Source organism: Muntiacus reevesi, chromosome 1 (genome assembly GCF_963930625.1).
Source record: "Muntiacus reevesi chromosome 1, mMunRee1.1, whole genome shotgun sequence".
Taxonomy (NCBI): Eukaryota; Metazoa; Chordata; class Mammalia; order Artiodactyla; family Cervidae; genus Muntiacus; species Muntiacus reevesi.
In genome coordinates, this window is record NC_089249.1 from 72,473,102 (window position 1) to 72,486,827 (window position 13,726).

The 13,726-nt window shown below is 48.0% G+C and overlaps 1 protein-coding gene and 1 long non-coding RNA gene across 2 annotated transcripts in view; one reads left to right on the forward strand and one right to left on the reverse strand.

Moving 5' to 3' along the window:
- Window positions 1–2,761: 2,761 nt before the first annotated feature.
- ATP1A4 (ATPase Na+/K+ transporting subunit alpha 4) overlaps window positions 2,762–13,726 on the reverse strand; it is a 31,128-nt gene continuing 20,163 nt past the window's right edge. Inside the window, exons 14-22 of the mRNA XM_065947592.1 lie at window positions 13,430–13,580; window positions 12,992–13,160; window positions 11,258–11,412; window positions 10,980–11,103; window positions 9,592–9,737; window positions 5,913–6,043; window positions 5,717–5,818; window positions 3,049–3,140; window positions 2,762–2,790 (exon numbers count right to left, since the gene is read on the reverse strand). Of these exons, the coding sequence (XP_065803664.1) occupies window positions 2,762–2,790; window positions 3,049–3,140; window positions 5,717–5,818; window positions 5,913–6,043; window positions 9,592–9,737; window positions 10,980–11,103; window positions 11,258–11,412; window positions 12,992–13,160; window positions 13,430–13,580 (1,099 nt within the window). The remainder of the gene's footprint in view (window positions 2,791–3,048; window positions 3,141–5,716; window positions 5,819–5,912; window positions 6,044–9,591; window positions 9,738–10,979; window positions 11,104–11,257; window positions 11,413–12,991; window positions 13,161–13,429; window positions 13,581–13,726) is intronic.
- On the forward strand, window positions 8,656–10,512 carry LOC136176917 (uncharacterized). Its single transcript, XR_010664646.1, has 2 exons — window positions 8,656–10,312; window positions 10,457–10,512. It is a non-coding gene; the product is annotated as an uncharacterized lncRNA (long non-coding RNA).

Genomic DNA, 13,726 nt, shown 5'->3' on the forward strand with positions numbered 1-13,726 from the left:
AAGCTGAGGCACAAGGGAGGCCAGAGAGAGGCTAGCTAGATTGAAGTCAGAAGCCTCCAGCCCTGCCCTGAGGTATCTCTGACGTTGGAGGGGCACGTGTGTGTTTTGCACCATGAAATTATGTTAGAGGAGGAATTTTTCCACTCTCCCGTGGGGCAGACCTTAACACAGCTAAGCAAGGAAGGCCAGGAAAATATCTCAGGAACGTGGCAGGAGTGCAGCCAAGAGAGACAGCTATCGTTGGAGCAGGAGAGGCCAGATGTAGCTAAGCAGGGCCTGTTGGAGCTGGAGAGACCCCAGAACGCATCTCCTGGAGTCGGGGAGGCCAAACGACACGCCCTACCGTCGGAGCAAAGACTACGGAGAGAAGGGCAGACCCAACCAGATATCCACGACCAGATGATGTCCAGCCCCGACTCCTCCGGCTGTGCGCACTCTGGGGGTGGGGGGTGGACATCGGGACAGAGACCCTGGGACGTTAGACTCAGTTCATCCTGAATCTGACCTCCGTACCCCTGGGTGTGAGCTGGGATGAAAAGGTGCCCCGGGCCTGCCCCGTTCTCCCCTCCTCTCCTGCAGTTGCCAGGCTGCTTCATCCTGGCCTGCTCCCCCTGCTTGCCCCTGGCTCTCCAGGGACACCCGGAGCCCTTCCAGCAGCTGCGCCGCTCCTCTCCACCCTGTTCTCCTTTCTGGTGCTTTCCTCTCTGCTTTCTACGCAAGCCCTTTCCCTCTAGGCCCCTGCCTTCAGGCTCAGTCACTGGTATCAAATGACCCTAAGTTGGGGCCTCTGTATTTTTAACCCACCAGACACCCAAGCTCCTGCTACTGAAACCTGAGGAGCTGGTTTCACACTCCCCTCTCCCTGCCACACACACACACACACACACACACACACACACACACTGGCCCCTCTGTCTCACACACACACACACACACACACACACACACACACACACACACACACACACACACACTGGCCCCTCTGTCTCTCACACACACACACACACACACACACACACACACACACACACACTGGCCCCTCTGTCACACACACACACACACACACACACACACACACACACACACACACACACACACACACACTGGCCCCTCTGTCTCCCAGGGTCTGGTTCAGCCCTGTCAGCAGCGGGGAGGGACCCCAGACTGATACAGCCCTGTCCCCAGGAGACCTTGTGTTGGAGGAGAGGGGAGCAGGTGGCAGAGAGACCTCCGAGGAGGCGTGCCTGGCGTAGGGGGAAGGTGGCTGGTGTCCCTTACAGACGGGCCTTCTCTTTGCTAGCCCACAGCCTCTCATCCTCCAGATTCCATGGCCCTTCCTCCATCACTAACCTACTTTTTTTTTTTTTTTTCTTTTTCATGATGCATTTGTAGATTATTGGCCCAGCCTTCATTGTAAGACTAGCCTGAAAAGTGGTTAAGGGCACAAGTTCTGGAATCAGAATCATCTAAAAAACCGGGTCGGGTGGTAAGAATGTGTTTGTTGTACGGATTAATGGATGATGTGACTAAGGCCTTTGTCCACTGCCAGACATAATGTGCAGTCACTTAACACATGTGCTTTGTTTTTGGTGACAGTCTACGATTTCCCCCAGCTTTTCTCAGCATTTCTCTCTCTGTCTCTCTGCTTTTGGCATAGCCAACTCTCTCCTCTAAAAAAAGCCTGAGAGTGAACCGATCCCCAGGGCCGAGTAGACCAGCTCACAGAGCAAAAGCCAGCTAGTGGGTGAAGAGGAAGGAAGAGCTGCCGCCAAGGGTGGGCAGAAGGGAAAGCTCCTGGGGACTCCACCGTGACCTGAGATGCAGCAAGTGCCAGGCTCAGGCTCATAGGCCAGGCTTTGGGGAACGGCCATCACCTGTGTTGAGCTGGAGCATGAGCGGGCAGGTGCCATGCCTGAAGCAAAGGCTACAGGCATCTAGACAGCATTGTTTCAGTCTCTGCCGCAAGGCTACGCCAGGGAAACTGGCCAAGGGATGGGATGGGGTCGAGGTGCCCTGATAACTAGGGCCGAGGGCAGGGACACCAGATCATCCTCGGAGGTGGGGCAGCCTCCACAGTCACCTCGCACCACGTGGCCCCTTCCAAATCTTTTAACCTCTCCGGACCTCCTGTCCTTCGTGATGCAGTAAGGTGTCTTCTAGCATGAAGGTTCTACGAGTCTGTAAGTTATCTGAGAAACTGAGTGGGCGCTGTGGCCCCTCTATAAGATGTGGCTTCCCGCTCCACTCTCATCCCCTCCATTTCTCTGATCTCAGCTTGACTTGTCCTGTCCTTGCTATCAGTTGAGTTGGAGAGTAACTTTGAGGGAATACCCTCAGCGGGCAAGGATGCTTGATTCTGATCCCTTCCCAGCCTGGCCGCTAAAAGACTCCCCCTGCCCGGCTACCATGAATGAAGATCTAGGGAGAGAGCATCTCCAAAAACCAAATGCGACACATCCAGGAGCTGAGCGCTGTTGCAGATGTTTACTCTCTAGACTGGTTACTGAGCCCCTCGCTGGGCTCCAGAAAGACACAGGCTCGGCTTCGCCTCACCCCCACCTCATCTCCTTCCCCTACTCATGGTGCCATCAACCCAGCCCTAGGATTGCCTGTCTCTCTTGTCCAACGTTCTTCCTCTTGGCATCTTTCTGCCCCAACTAATATGCTCTCTCAGATGTTTTCCCAAACTCGTTACCTCTAAACCTCCCCCACCTGGCCCTCAGAACACCCCGATGGCATGTGAGCTCTTCCTTTCTGGAGGTTAGTAGTAGGTTTCCTTCTCCACCCAGCCTGTGGAAGAGAAGAGACCAGAGTTAACGGGGGAGGCATCAAGGGGAGCAAGACAGAAGGTGAGCCAGGAGAGGGTGGGAGGCCTGAGAGGGGAAGGCAGGGCCCCACGGATTGGAAGGGGCAGCGTGGTGGAGTCAAGGGCTAGAGGGTAGAGCCCAGGCACTGCATCAGCCAGGCAGTGAGCTGGGGAGAGGGGCCATGGGGCCGCAGGAACCGTCTGCGATGGGACAGTCAGGCCAAGGTGCAGGGGAGCCTCACCGCCAGGATGACGGCGAATGATGAATCTTCTCGTTTCATCATACACAAAGATGAGGAGGCTGTAGGGGGTCGCACACAGCCACCAGGTTATCCTGCAGAGAGAAAAGCTGGTCAACAGAGGAGGGAATAGAGGGGCCTGAGAAAGGCAGGGGTAGAGAGCGTGGCTGGGAATCGAGTGTTTTGTTTATTGTGTGTGTAGGGTAAGGGAGTTAGAGAAGGTGCGGTTTGAGGTTCGGAAAAAGGAGGAGACCAGCGCTTTACAGGAACAGATCACCTTTGATAAGGCGAGAAGGGGCAGCAGTCAGATCAGTGAGCTGCCGCACTAACCCCAGAAAAGTAAGTGTATATAGGCTTGTATGTGGAAATCTACTGTCTTAAGGGGGCCTGTTCTTCTCCAAGGTTGTTCGGGGTAGTTATTTCTCAAATGGCTGGGGCAAGGAATTCTGGAGATTGGCCAGAGGCTGGCCGGCTGGGAGCTGGGCATATCAACCTTAAAGTCCCTTTTTTTCTTCAGGTCAGAGAGAGTTCTTTGTTTTGCATAGAATGGTGGGGAGGACTGGAGGGGCGTTTTAACTCCAGGCTGTTCTGAGCCCTGTAATCAACCTGGAAGGTTGATTCCTACCTATTGAGGAGGTCAGAGCCTGGAGACTGAGGGTGGAGGGCCCAGGACGGGAATGTAAAACGCCAATGAGGACAGAGTGGGGTAAATGCCATACAAGAAGTATATGCAGTGTTCATAGAGATTATATACTGACTTTCGTGGCGCCACTGAGGGAGACACCCCTTTGTTTTCCGGGTTCTCTATCTCTTGTACCCATAAGCAGGATGGTCCGTCTTAGGCTAGATGTGGGGGATATCTTGCCAGAGAATATATATACTCCTCCATAGTGCACAGATAGGGAAATCTTTTTCTTCCTGAACCTCTTCAATAGACCAAGGAGCTGACTCCAGAGAGGGGTTGGGTCAGGACCACATGTGTCCCTTGGAGGATAGAGAGATGGCCTAGACCAGCACTGTCTGATAGAAATATACTGTAAGCCACATGTGAAGTTTATATTTGCTAGTAGCCACGTGAAAATGAAACAAGTGAGGTTATTTTAATAATATACTTTAGCCCCAAATATCCAAAAGATTATTGTTTCAACACATAATCAATATAAACATAAATAATTAGTTATTTTACCTCATTTTTTTATCCCCAGCCCTCGAGATCCAGTGAGTATTTTACATTGACAGGGTGTCTCAAGGAAGACACATTTTTGGTGGAAAATGTAGTCCAACCAAAACAATAAAGTTGTATTTAATATAAAAATATTTGACAGTGCTTTAGTTTTTAACTTTCAGTAAACTAAAATTATAAATTCAGTTTCTCAGTCTCACTAGCCATCTTTCCAGAGCTCAATAGTTGCATAAGGATGTGGCTTCCATGTTGGTTCATGTTGGCTAGGCCATGGTTCATTATGTGTGCGCACACTTAGCCTTCAGCCAATATAAACAGTTACATATATACAGTCATGCAGCCATTCAGCAACTATTGTCATATGTCTACTCTGTGTGCTAGGTCCTGGGGAAGTAAACTGAAGACATGACGGTCTTTGATCTCAAGAAGCTCAAGTGATTGGGGAAAAGAGATAAACACACAAAATGAAAGATAAACACAAAATAAATAATCACAGTATTAGGTGGTGAGTTTTATGGTCAAGGTTTATACACAGTGTTTGGGAGTATGGTTAATGCCCAACCACATTTACTAGCATTTATATGTTGAGATTAATAGCAACATCAGCTGAGCTACTATTAGCAAAGTGCCCCCCAGGGCCCAAGTGCCATGCTCCATGTATTATATGCATCTCTACATATAATTCTCAGAACAGTCTGCCAGATGTGTGTTATTGAGACTTTGCTGTGAACCTGAGGCTCAGAGAGGTTACCAACTTGTCCAAGATCATAGAATAATATACAGTACAGTTGAAATTCAAACCTGGAGTTGTCAGCATCTAAGGGCAGTGCCAATGTCTTAGTAAACATTAATTTAGCAGCTACAGAATGCAAAACATTGTGTAAAACACTGCAAGGGACAGAAAGGTGAGCCAAATGTATAAACATGTAGAAAATCAGTTGGGAGAATACACACTAAATCATTAATAGAGGCTACCAATATGGAGTTGGGGGAAGGGGGAGTGAAACAGGAGTTTTGGTTTTTTCTCTATAAAACTGTTAAATGAAAAAATTTCATAAGCATATGCTAATATAAAAAATGAAAACATAGGACTTGAACCAAACAAGGCACCAGATAGTGAGAATATCAGTGTGCCCACTCACATACACACATACGTATGAAAACATATTTGCAGAAGTACCACAAAATCAGCCTTGCATAGATTAGGCTATTTAATGATTGCATCAGTTCCGAGCAGTATGTAGCCTGGGACAGCTATACCATGCATTATTATAGAAGGGAAACCACTCTGTTAAGCACTGGTGAGTCCACTGAATTTGCATGTCTGGTGAGTGCAATCACTCATTCCTAATCCCTCCTCAAATAAGGTGTTCACGGGAGCACAGGCGGTCCTCTCTACATCACTGAGTGCACACTCACCCACACTTCCTCCCACATGCTTGCCCTGTGCCCAGAGCAGCCTCGCCCTGCCCCCCGCCCCTTACTCACTTGAGTGGGTACATTCGCAGGGCCACATCCATGCCTGGAGTGTAGGACAGAAAAGCGGCCAGGATTGTCTCCTCTAGGATCCCAAATATGAGGATCTTGTTTCTGAGAGGAAATGTTTATGGGGGTGAGGGAGATGAAGAGGGAGAGGTAGGGGGTGCAGTTTGAGGCAGGGCTGGGGCTGGTGGGCGGCGCTCACCTCATGCCCTGCTGGAAGATTGAGTTGCGGCGGGTCTTACAGATGATGAGGTCAGCCCACTGCACGATCACGATGCTGACAAAGAAGGCCGTTTGGCACGTGAACTCCAGCACCTTCCGCTGCTCATAGGTCTAGGGAAAGATGGGCAGAGGGGAGCCATCAGTGTCAGGAGGGATTCAGCTATGCCTCAAAGGCTGCTTCTTTCTCCTGCCTTCCCAGATCCCAAGGCTGAATTAGGTCCCCTCTTTAGATTCCCCACAGCCCTTCTCACATATCTGTGTCCTAGCACTTTTCACTTTGTGTTGTGTGTTTATGTTTTCCTTATCTGATTGAGAACCCCTCAAGGGCAAGCACCTTGTTTATCTGTGTCCTCCCTCCCCAAGCTTTGTTCGGTGAGTGGCTGGTAGTATGGCTCATAAATATTTACTAAGTTAATAAGAAGAGTGGTGTAAAAGAAGGGGAACTCAAGAGGAAAGCAGAATCTGAGGAAAGAGGTAAGGAAGATGGGACTGTAGGGAATCTGCATGCAGAGGGGAAGGGATACCCGAAGAGTGGTCCCAGATGGGAGGCATTCACTCATCCATTCATTCATTCACATTTTGCACAGAAGGAAGTTAGAGTCCAGTGGGGAAGATAAATATGCGATGTCAGCACAGTGGGTCGGTTATAAGAGGGACATCACAGAGGGCTATACAAGCACAGGAGAGGTGCATTTAAATTAGATTGGAGAAAAAGCCCATTAAAAAAACAACAGCATGTTTGTGGGACTTCCTTGACTGTCCAGTGGTTAAGACTTCTCCTTCCAATGCATGGGGCTGTGGGTTCAAGCTCTGGTTGGGGAGCTAAGATCCCATGTGCCTCAGGGCCAAAAAACCAAAACAAAAAACAAGAGAAGCAATATTGTAACAAACTCAATAAAGACTTTAAAAAGTGGTCAACATCAAACGAAATCTTTCCAAAAAATAGCATGTTTATAAATAACTTGTAGCTCCAATAAAAATTTTGAAAATGTGTAGGACTGACCAGTAATGAGATACTACAGATAGAACCTCATGGGATGTGGTCAGGGTTGTACTTGGAGGGAAATATAGAGCCCTAAGGGCTTCCTGGTGATTCAGTGATAAGAGAATCTGCCTACAACGCAAGAGATGCAGGTTCGATCCCTGGGTTGGGAAGATACCCTGGAGAAGGAAAGGGCACCCTGCTCCAATATTCTTGCCTGGAAATCCCATGGACAGAGCAGCTTAGAGGGCTATAGTGCGTGGGGTTGCAAATGTTGGACTCAACTTAGAGACTGAACTACCACCACCACCATAGAGCCCAAAACAATAGAAAACAAAAGCTGGAAATTGATGAGCCAAGCGCTGAACTTAGAGTGAGAGCAGTCAGCACATTTCTGTGCATCAGATCATACCACCCGTCCTCTGCAGCCAGCTACCGAATCCAAACCACTCCCATCATCACTTGGAAATTTTAGTTCCTGACTCACTGTCCTTCTAACTGCGCCTGTCCTCAGTTTTGGAGATTTAAATACCCGTGTTGATGATCCTCCCCATACCGTGGTCTCACAGAATCTTCATCTCCTCCAATGGTGCACTCCCTTTCCCACCTGATTGCTTGCTCCCTTGATTAAAGTCCAGATGTATTTTCCAATAGCCACATTTTTTCCTGTAATTTTAGTTTCAAGCACCTCTTTTCTCTCTGGTCACCATCTTTATCTTTCAGTGTCACCTATTTTAGTATCCCAATTCCAGCACTTCTTTGGACCCCTCTTGGGCTTACAGTCTATGGACCCAGTATATTATCTATTCGGCTATTATCTTTCTCCCTTCCCACCCTGCGCCCCTAACTAGAATATAACCTCCACAAGAGCAGTCTCTTGGCTATTTTTGTTCACTACCATGTCCCAGGGACAAAACAGTCCCCGATGCATAGAAGATGCTCAACAAATATTCGCTGAATGAATGATTGGTGACCAATTGAATTACTGCCAGACGTAAGGAGCCATCTAGCAGTGTGCAGGGTACTTCCTAGGGAGGAATCTCTATATTTGATAATCTGAAGGTTACAGCAGGGGAAGGGGCATAGACCTTGCCTTTATGGCATTTGTTTGGCAGGGCAGTTGTTCTCAATCCGTTTTGCAATATCTTAAGACATCACTGATATAATTAAAATTAATTTCAATTAACATCAAATTATATCAGCGACGTCTTAAGATACTGCAAAACGGATTGAGAAATAGTTGACTGTAAATAAACATATGACAAGCTTCATCTTGGTAGCAGGGAGATGGTTTTAAGATATAAAACTAACAAGGGGCTTGATCTGAGGATTGAGGAGATGTTGACAAGGTACACAGCAGTGAGGACTCTGGGCATCTTTGGACCCTGCTAGCTGGGAACATTGACATCTGTCGGCCTCGAGGCTCAGATAGTGGAAATCTGTTGGAAAAGACTCTTGAGAGTCCCTTGGACTGCAAGGAGATCAAACCAGTCAATCCTAAAGGAAATCAGGCCTGAATATTCATTGGAAGGACTGATGCTGAAGCTGAAGCTCCAATACTTCAGCCACCTGATGCAAAGAACTGACTCGTTGGTGCTGGGAACGATTGAGGGCGGAAGGAGAAGGGGACGACAGAGGATGAGATGTTTGGATGGCATCACGGACTCGATGAACATGAGTTTGAGCAACTCCGGGAGTTGGTGATGGACAGGGAGGCCTGGCGTGCTGCAGTCCATGGGGTCGCAAAGAGTCGGACACAACCGAGTGACTGAGCTGAACTGTGTGTGCGGGCAAGCGTTCCAACAATGTTCTTGGTTTTAACATAGTTTTGAGAACCCTGCAGTTAGCTTGGTTTGGAGGCATCATGGTGACATGGGAAAGTGCTGGGCAGGAATCAATCTAGAATTCTTGTCCAGCTCTTGTAGGGATTCACTGTAGGGCTTTGAGCAAGTCACTAAACCTCTCCAGGTTCAGATTCCTCATTTGTAGGATGAAGAACAGGCCATCTTGTCCTCCATGGACTGTATATGAAGCCTCTGGTCCTATGATTCTAGCAAAAATTGGTGTCACATCTCCCACTGTCCTAGAAATTGAGATGGAAGTGTTCACAAATACATACTTACTAAAATTCTTAAATGCATATTTTTGGACAGAGGGCTTCAGTTTGGACCTCATTTATCTTGGGTGTTAGGAATGACTAATACAGAGAGGCATCCTCTAAGTTTAAACAGTTTAGAATGACAAGGAAGAGAATATACAAAGAAAATAAATTTTCAGATTTAAAATCCTATTCTTTGATCTCCCATGGAAAAGGAGAATAACAGGAGAAAGGATCCAGCACTCATTTCTGGGGCAATGATTATTAGAACCTGGAAATCAGCCTCCCAAAAGTTGATTGACAAAGAAGATTTCCAGGTCCAAGGAAGCCAGAAAGACCCAGGAAGATATGAATAGGCAACAGACAGTAGTAATTAACAGAAATGAAGTCATTGTAAACAAAGAGAAGAATGTTTGCTGATGTGATCGGAGGTTGAGGTCAAATGTTAGAAAGCTCCTGTAGGACTGGAGATGAGGATCATCTGTCTGCCTGGTGTCTTCAAAAACTTGCTAAACCCCTTCCTCCTGGTTTCTTCTTCACGCTTATTGGCCACCATCTACTATCTTGCCTCTCACTCACCCACTGCTGTCCATAGCTGTCCTCCAGGTCATTGATGTATCGATTTTCCCAGCTGACGCGGATGCCCAGCAGATCAGGAGGCTTAAAGCCATTCTCAGCCAAGATCACAAAGTAGGTGAAGAATCCTGCCAGAGCCTGGATCATCCCTGTCAGTGATAGTTACAGGTCAGGGGATCCTCGCTCAGAGGAGGATCTCAAAAGGCAGGCCACGGAAGAGGCGGGGCCTGGGACTTGCTTCTAGCAGGGTTGATATGTGTCTGAGCTGTAATGTTGAAGATTCATGCCATCGATGATCTGATCCTGCCATCTCTGTTGGACTTGCCTCCCAAGTCTGACATTGGTTTCTAAGCTCTAACCCAGGGTTATATAACCTTAAAACTGGAAAGGACCTGAGGGGGTTTATCCTCTCTCTGTCCACAGAGTGGATGCTGGACTCCTCCCTCTCCATTTCCTCTGGCACCAGGACACTCATCACGTCCTCTCTTCCCCTCACATTTCTCCCATCTGTTCCATGCCTCTCCCTTGGTGAAAACCTCCATCCCGCATGCCTGGAAACCACAGCCACGGCTGCTGCTAATGTCTGCCTACTGACCGCAGAGCTGTCACTGTGCAGGTACTTGTGCACAGTGATTCTCCCAGCAGTTCTGAGTCATCACTTACGTTTCATACGTGGGCAAACCAAAGCATGAAAAAGGCTCAGTCATTATCCAGAGTTGTACAGGTAGTAAGTTGTGATCCCGAGGCTCAGACAGAGATATGGCTCCTAAATCTGTGCCTTTTCTATGTGTTTCCATCTCTAAATACTGATACTGTCTCCTCTGTCCCTCTCTCTTGCCTGTACCCCCATTGTACCCGGCTACTGAAGAACAAAGAAGTGTCTTTCAAGACTTCGACCCACTATAAATACTACCTGTGTCCAGAGCCTCATTTCCAACTACTTCTTTATCAGGAATAAGCACTCCACCAACTTGATTTATTCACTCTCCAACAACCAGGTGTCCTCTGGTCCCCCACGTCTGACCGTCCATTTATTAGCTAAGCCCTGTCTTCCAGCACCAGGTTTAAGTCATGCTTCGTCCACACGGCCTCTCTGACTGTCCTCTAGGTTGGTGAGTCCTGCTGCCTTGTACTCCTGTAGTGTCTCCTATCTGTACTCAATATGTGGCACGTGGAAAGCAACCTGCCATTCTCTTGTGTATGTCTGCGCCTTTCCACCCGGATCCTTAAGTCAAGAGCAGATCAGAGATCAGTGGTTTTTTGTGCTAGGGCCTAGCACAGTTCATAATTAAGAAAATAGCTCCCTGAACTTCCAAACCAAGACTGGCCTCATGACCCTTCTGGGGCAGCCTCTCCTCACCCCCTTCCACCCCTCATTCCCGCAGCCTCACCAATCTGTCCGTAGGCCATGCCAATGAGACGGTCATTCACCAGCTTATCAGTCTTTGCGTTCCGTGGAGCCCTCTTCATGATGTCACTTTCAGCTGACTCATAAGCCAGGGAGATAGCAGGGACCTGGAGGATGGAGGGTGGAGGCAACAGGGGACACACAGTTCAGAAGGAAACTCAGAGAAGTCACTCAAGCTCTGCCCCTCCGCCTCACATAGACTGTGCCAACTCAGTCCATTTCACAGGAGTTCCCCGAGCGGGGCCCCAGCTTGGCCCTCACCATGTCCGTGCCCAGGTCAATGCAGAGGATGGTGATGGTGCCCAGAGGCAGGGGGATGCCAAGGATGATGAACATCAGGAAGGGGGTGATCTCGGGGATGTTGCTGGTTAGGGTGTAGGCGATGGATTTCTTCAGGTTGTCGAAGATCAGGCGGCCTGGTAAGGATGGTCAACCTTCTGTGAGCGGCACAGAGACGTCACACCTCCCCCAAACCAGCTCCTGGGCAGAGACACCGCTACAAAGCAGTGTCACTCAGCCCGAGAAAGGATCCTCAGCCTTGGCAGCCCCAGTTTTGTTTCTAAATTGTGTCACTGTTAGTTAAAGCCATGACTTAAGCCTGTCAAATTTGTATACTCTGTGTTCTTGGATTCAACATGGCTACTATCATCTGATCTCTGAAAATTAAGCAGGCTGGGGCCTGGTTAATACTTTGAGATGTCTGAGAATGCCAGTTTAAAAGCCCTAAGAAGATTAAGCGTGGATTTGCAGTAACATGGATGGAACTAGAGATTATCATACTAAGTGAAGTAAGTCAGACAAAGACAAATATCATGACATCACCCATATGTAAAATCTAAAATATGACACAAATGAACTTATTTACAAAGCAGACACAGACTCACAGACATGGAAAACTAAGCTTATTATTATCAAAGGGGAAAATTATATATATATAAAACTGAATCACTTCACTATACCCCGGAAACTAACACAATGCTGTAAATCAATTATATTTCAATTAAAAAAAAATTAAGGCTGAAATGGAAAAAGCCTGGGTGTGGGTTCCAGCTGCATTTTCTGCCATAACTAACTTGTGATCTTGGGCACCCCTCACCTCTCTGAGCTTCATTCCTCCTGCATTGCAAGATGGCTTGAATCCTTCCCTGACAACCTTTTAAAAAAGTGTCACCCCTCCTTCCACTCCCTGCTTTACTTATTTTTTCCCATTGCACTTGTCTTCTTTTATTATACTGTTCAGTTTATTTTCTATCTATCTTAATTCACTAGAAATTAAGTTACCTGAGAGCAAGGAGGTGTCTTATTTTACTCCCCATTGTTGAATCCCCAGCATCTAGAATAGTGCCTGATACATAGCTGATGCTCAAAAGTTTATTGAATTGAGTGGACATACAATACTGAGGATTATACAAGGTCTCAATACTGAGGATCATTCACGGTCTCAATATAATGTTAACCGTTATTATTACATGGATTGTAATAGGTTTTAATTCATAGCTCCAGGCAGGAATCAGGGAGCGCAGGAAGCAGAAATCTGGGCTTCACCAATGGGAATTGTCTCTGTGAAAGAGGGGACTTGATCTGGCTCAAGCAGTCAGGCTCCAAATGACCTTGATGTGTCAACATCATTCAGACAACAGGTTGCCTGAAAGTCCTCCTGAGATTGTGAAGTACAGAGTAGTCATGGGTATGGCTACACCCTGAAACTTACAGTAGACCCACTTGAATCTCCACGAGAGACGCAACAAACTATGCTGCACTAGAGCTGCCCTCCACCTAGACAATCTGGACTTTCCTCCAATCACATAGGGTTCCACATAGCGATGGTCTAAGGACCAGCTAAATCCAATTTGCAAAATTGTGACTTACAGTGATTTTTCCCAGTGTGTACAGGAGGTTGGAAGATGGGCAAAGGAAATGAGAATAATGTGCATCAACTCTCACCTGAGTCTGAGGGCCAAGTAAGTCCCTACCCTGGGCACCCTACTTCCTCACCCTCCTCCACACCCGTGACGATGGAGGCAAAGTTGTCATCCAGCAGGATCATGTCGGCGGCCTGCTTAGACACGTCGGAGCCGGCGATGCCCATGGCGATGCCGATGTCCGCCTTCTTCAGCGCCGGGGAGTCATTCACCCCATCCCCTGTCACCGCCACAATGGCTCCCTGGGGGAAGCACAGGGGGAGTGAAATAATTACTGGGTCAGGTTCAGGACCCGTTCTAAAGGTCACCTTCTGTTTCTTGAGATAGCTTCTTGGCCCTTCCTTCTCCTGCACCTCCTGAGATGGCGAAACTATCAGGGAGCCCCCAAATAGATGCCTGTCTCAGGGGTTCACAATCGGATGCTCTCTGGCTCCTCCTCCAGCCCAGCCCACCTGTTCTTCTGCTTGGTTTGGGCCTGGGTGACTTCCCAAACCTCCTTGGTCTCCCTTACCAGCCTCTGACATCCCTCTACAATAATGAGCTTCTGCTGGGGCGAGGTCCGAGCGAACACGATCTCAGGGTGGTTTTGGAGGATCTCATCAAGCTGCTCAGAGTTCATATTCTTTAGTTCTGAGCCATGCACCACAATGGCTTGGGCATCCCTGAGGAAGAGGTATTTCTAAGGGTTAGCTCCAGGTATTGAGAATTCACCAGGCATTCTGGTACCCTCAGACTCATCTTTGCTATAACCTGCTTGTTTCTCCTTTCAACCCCATCTCCTCAACGTGTCCCCAGCCATGCACTCTCC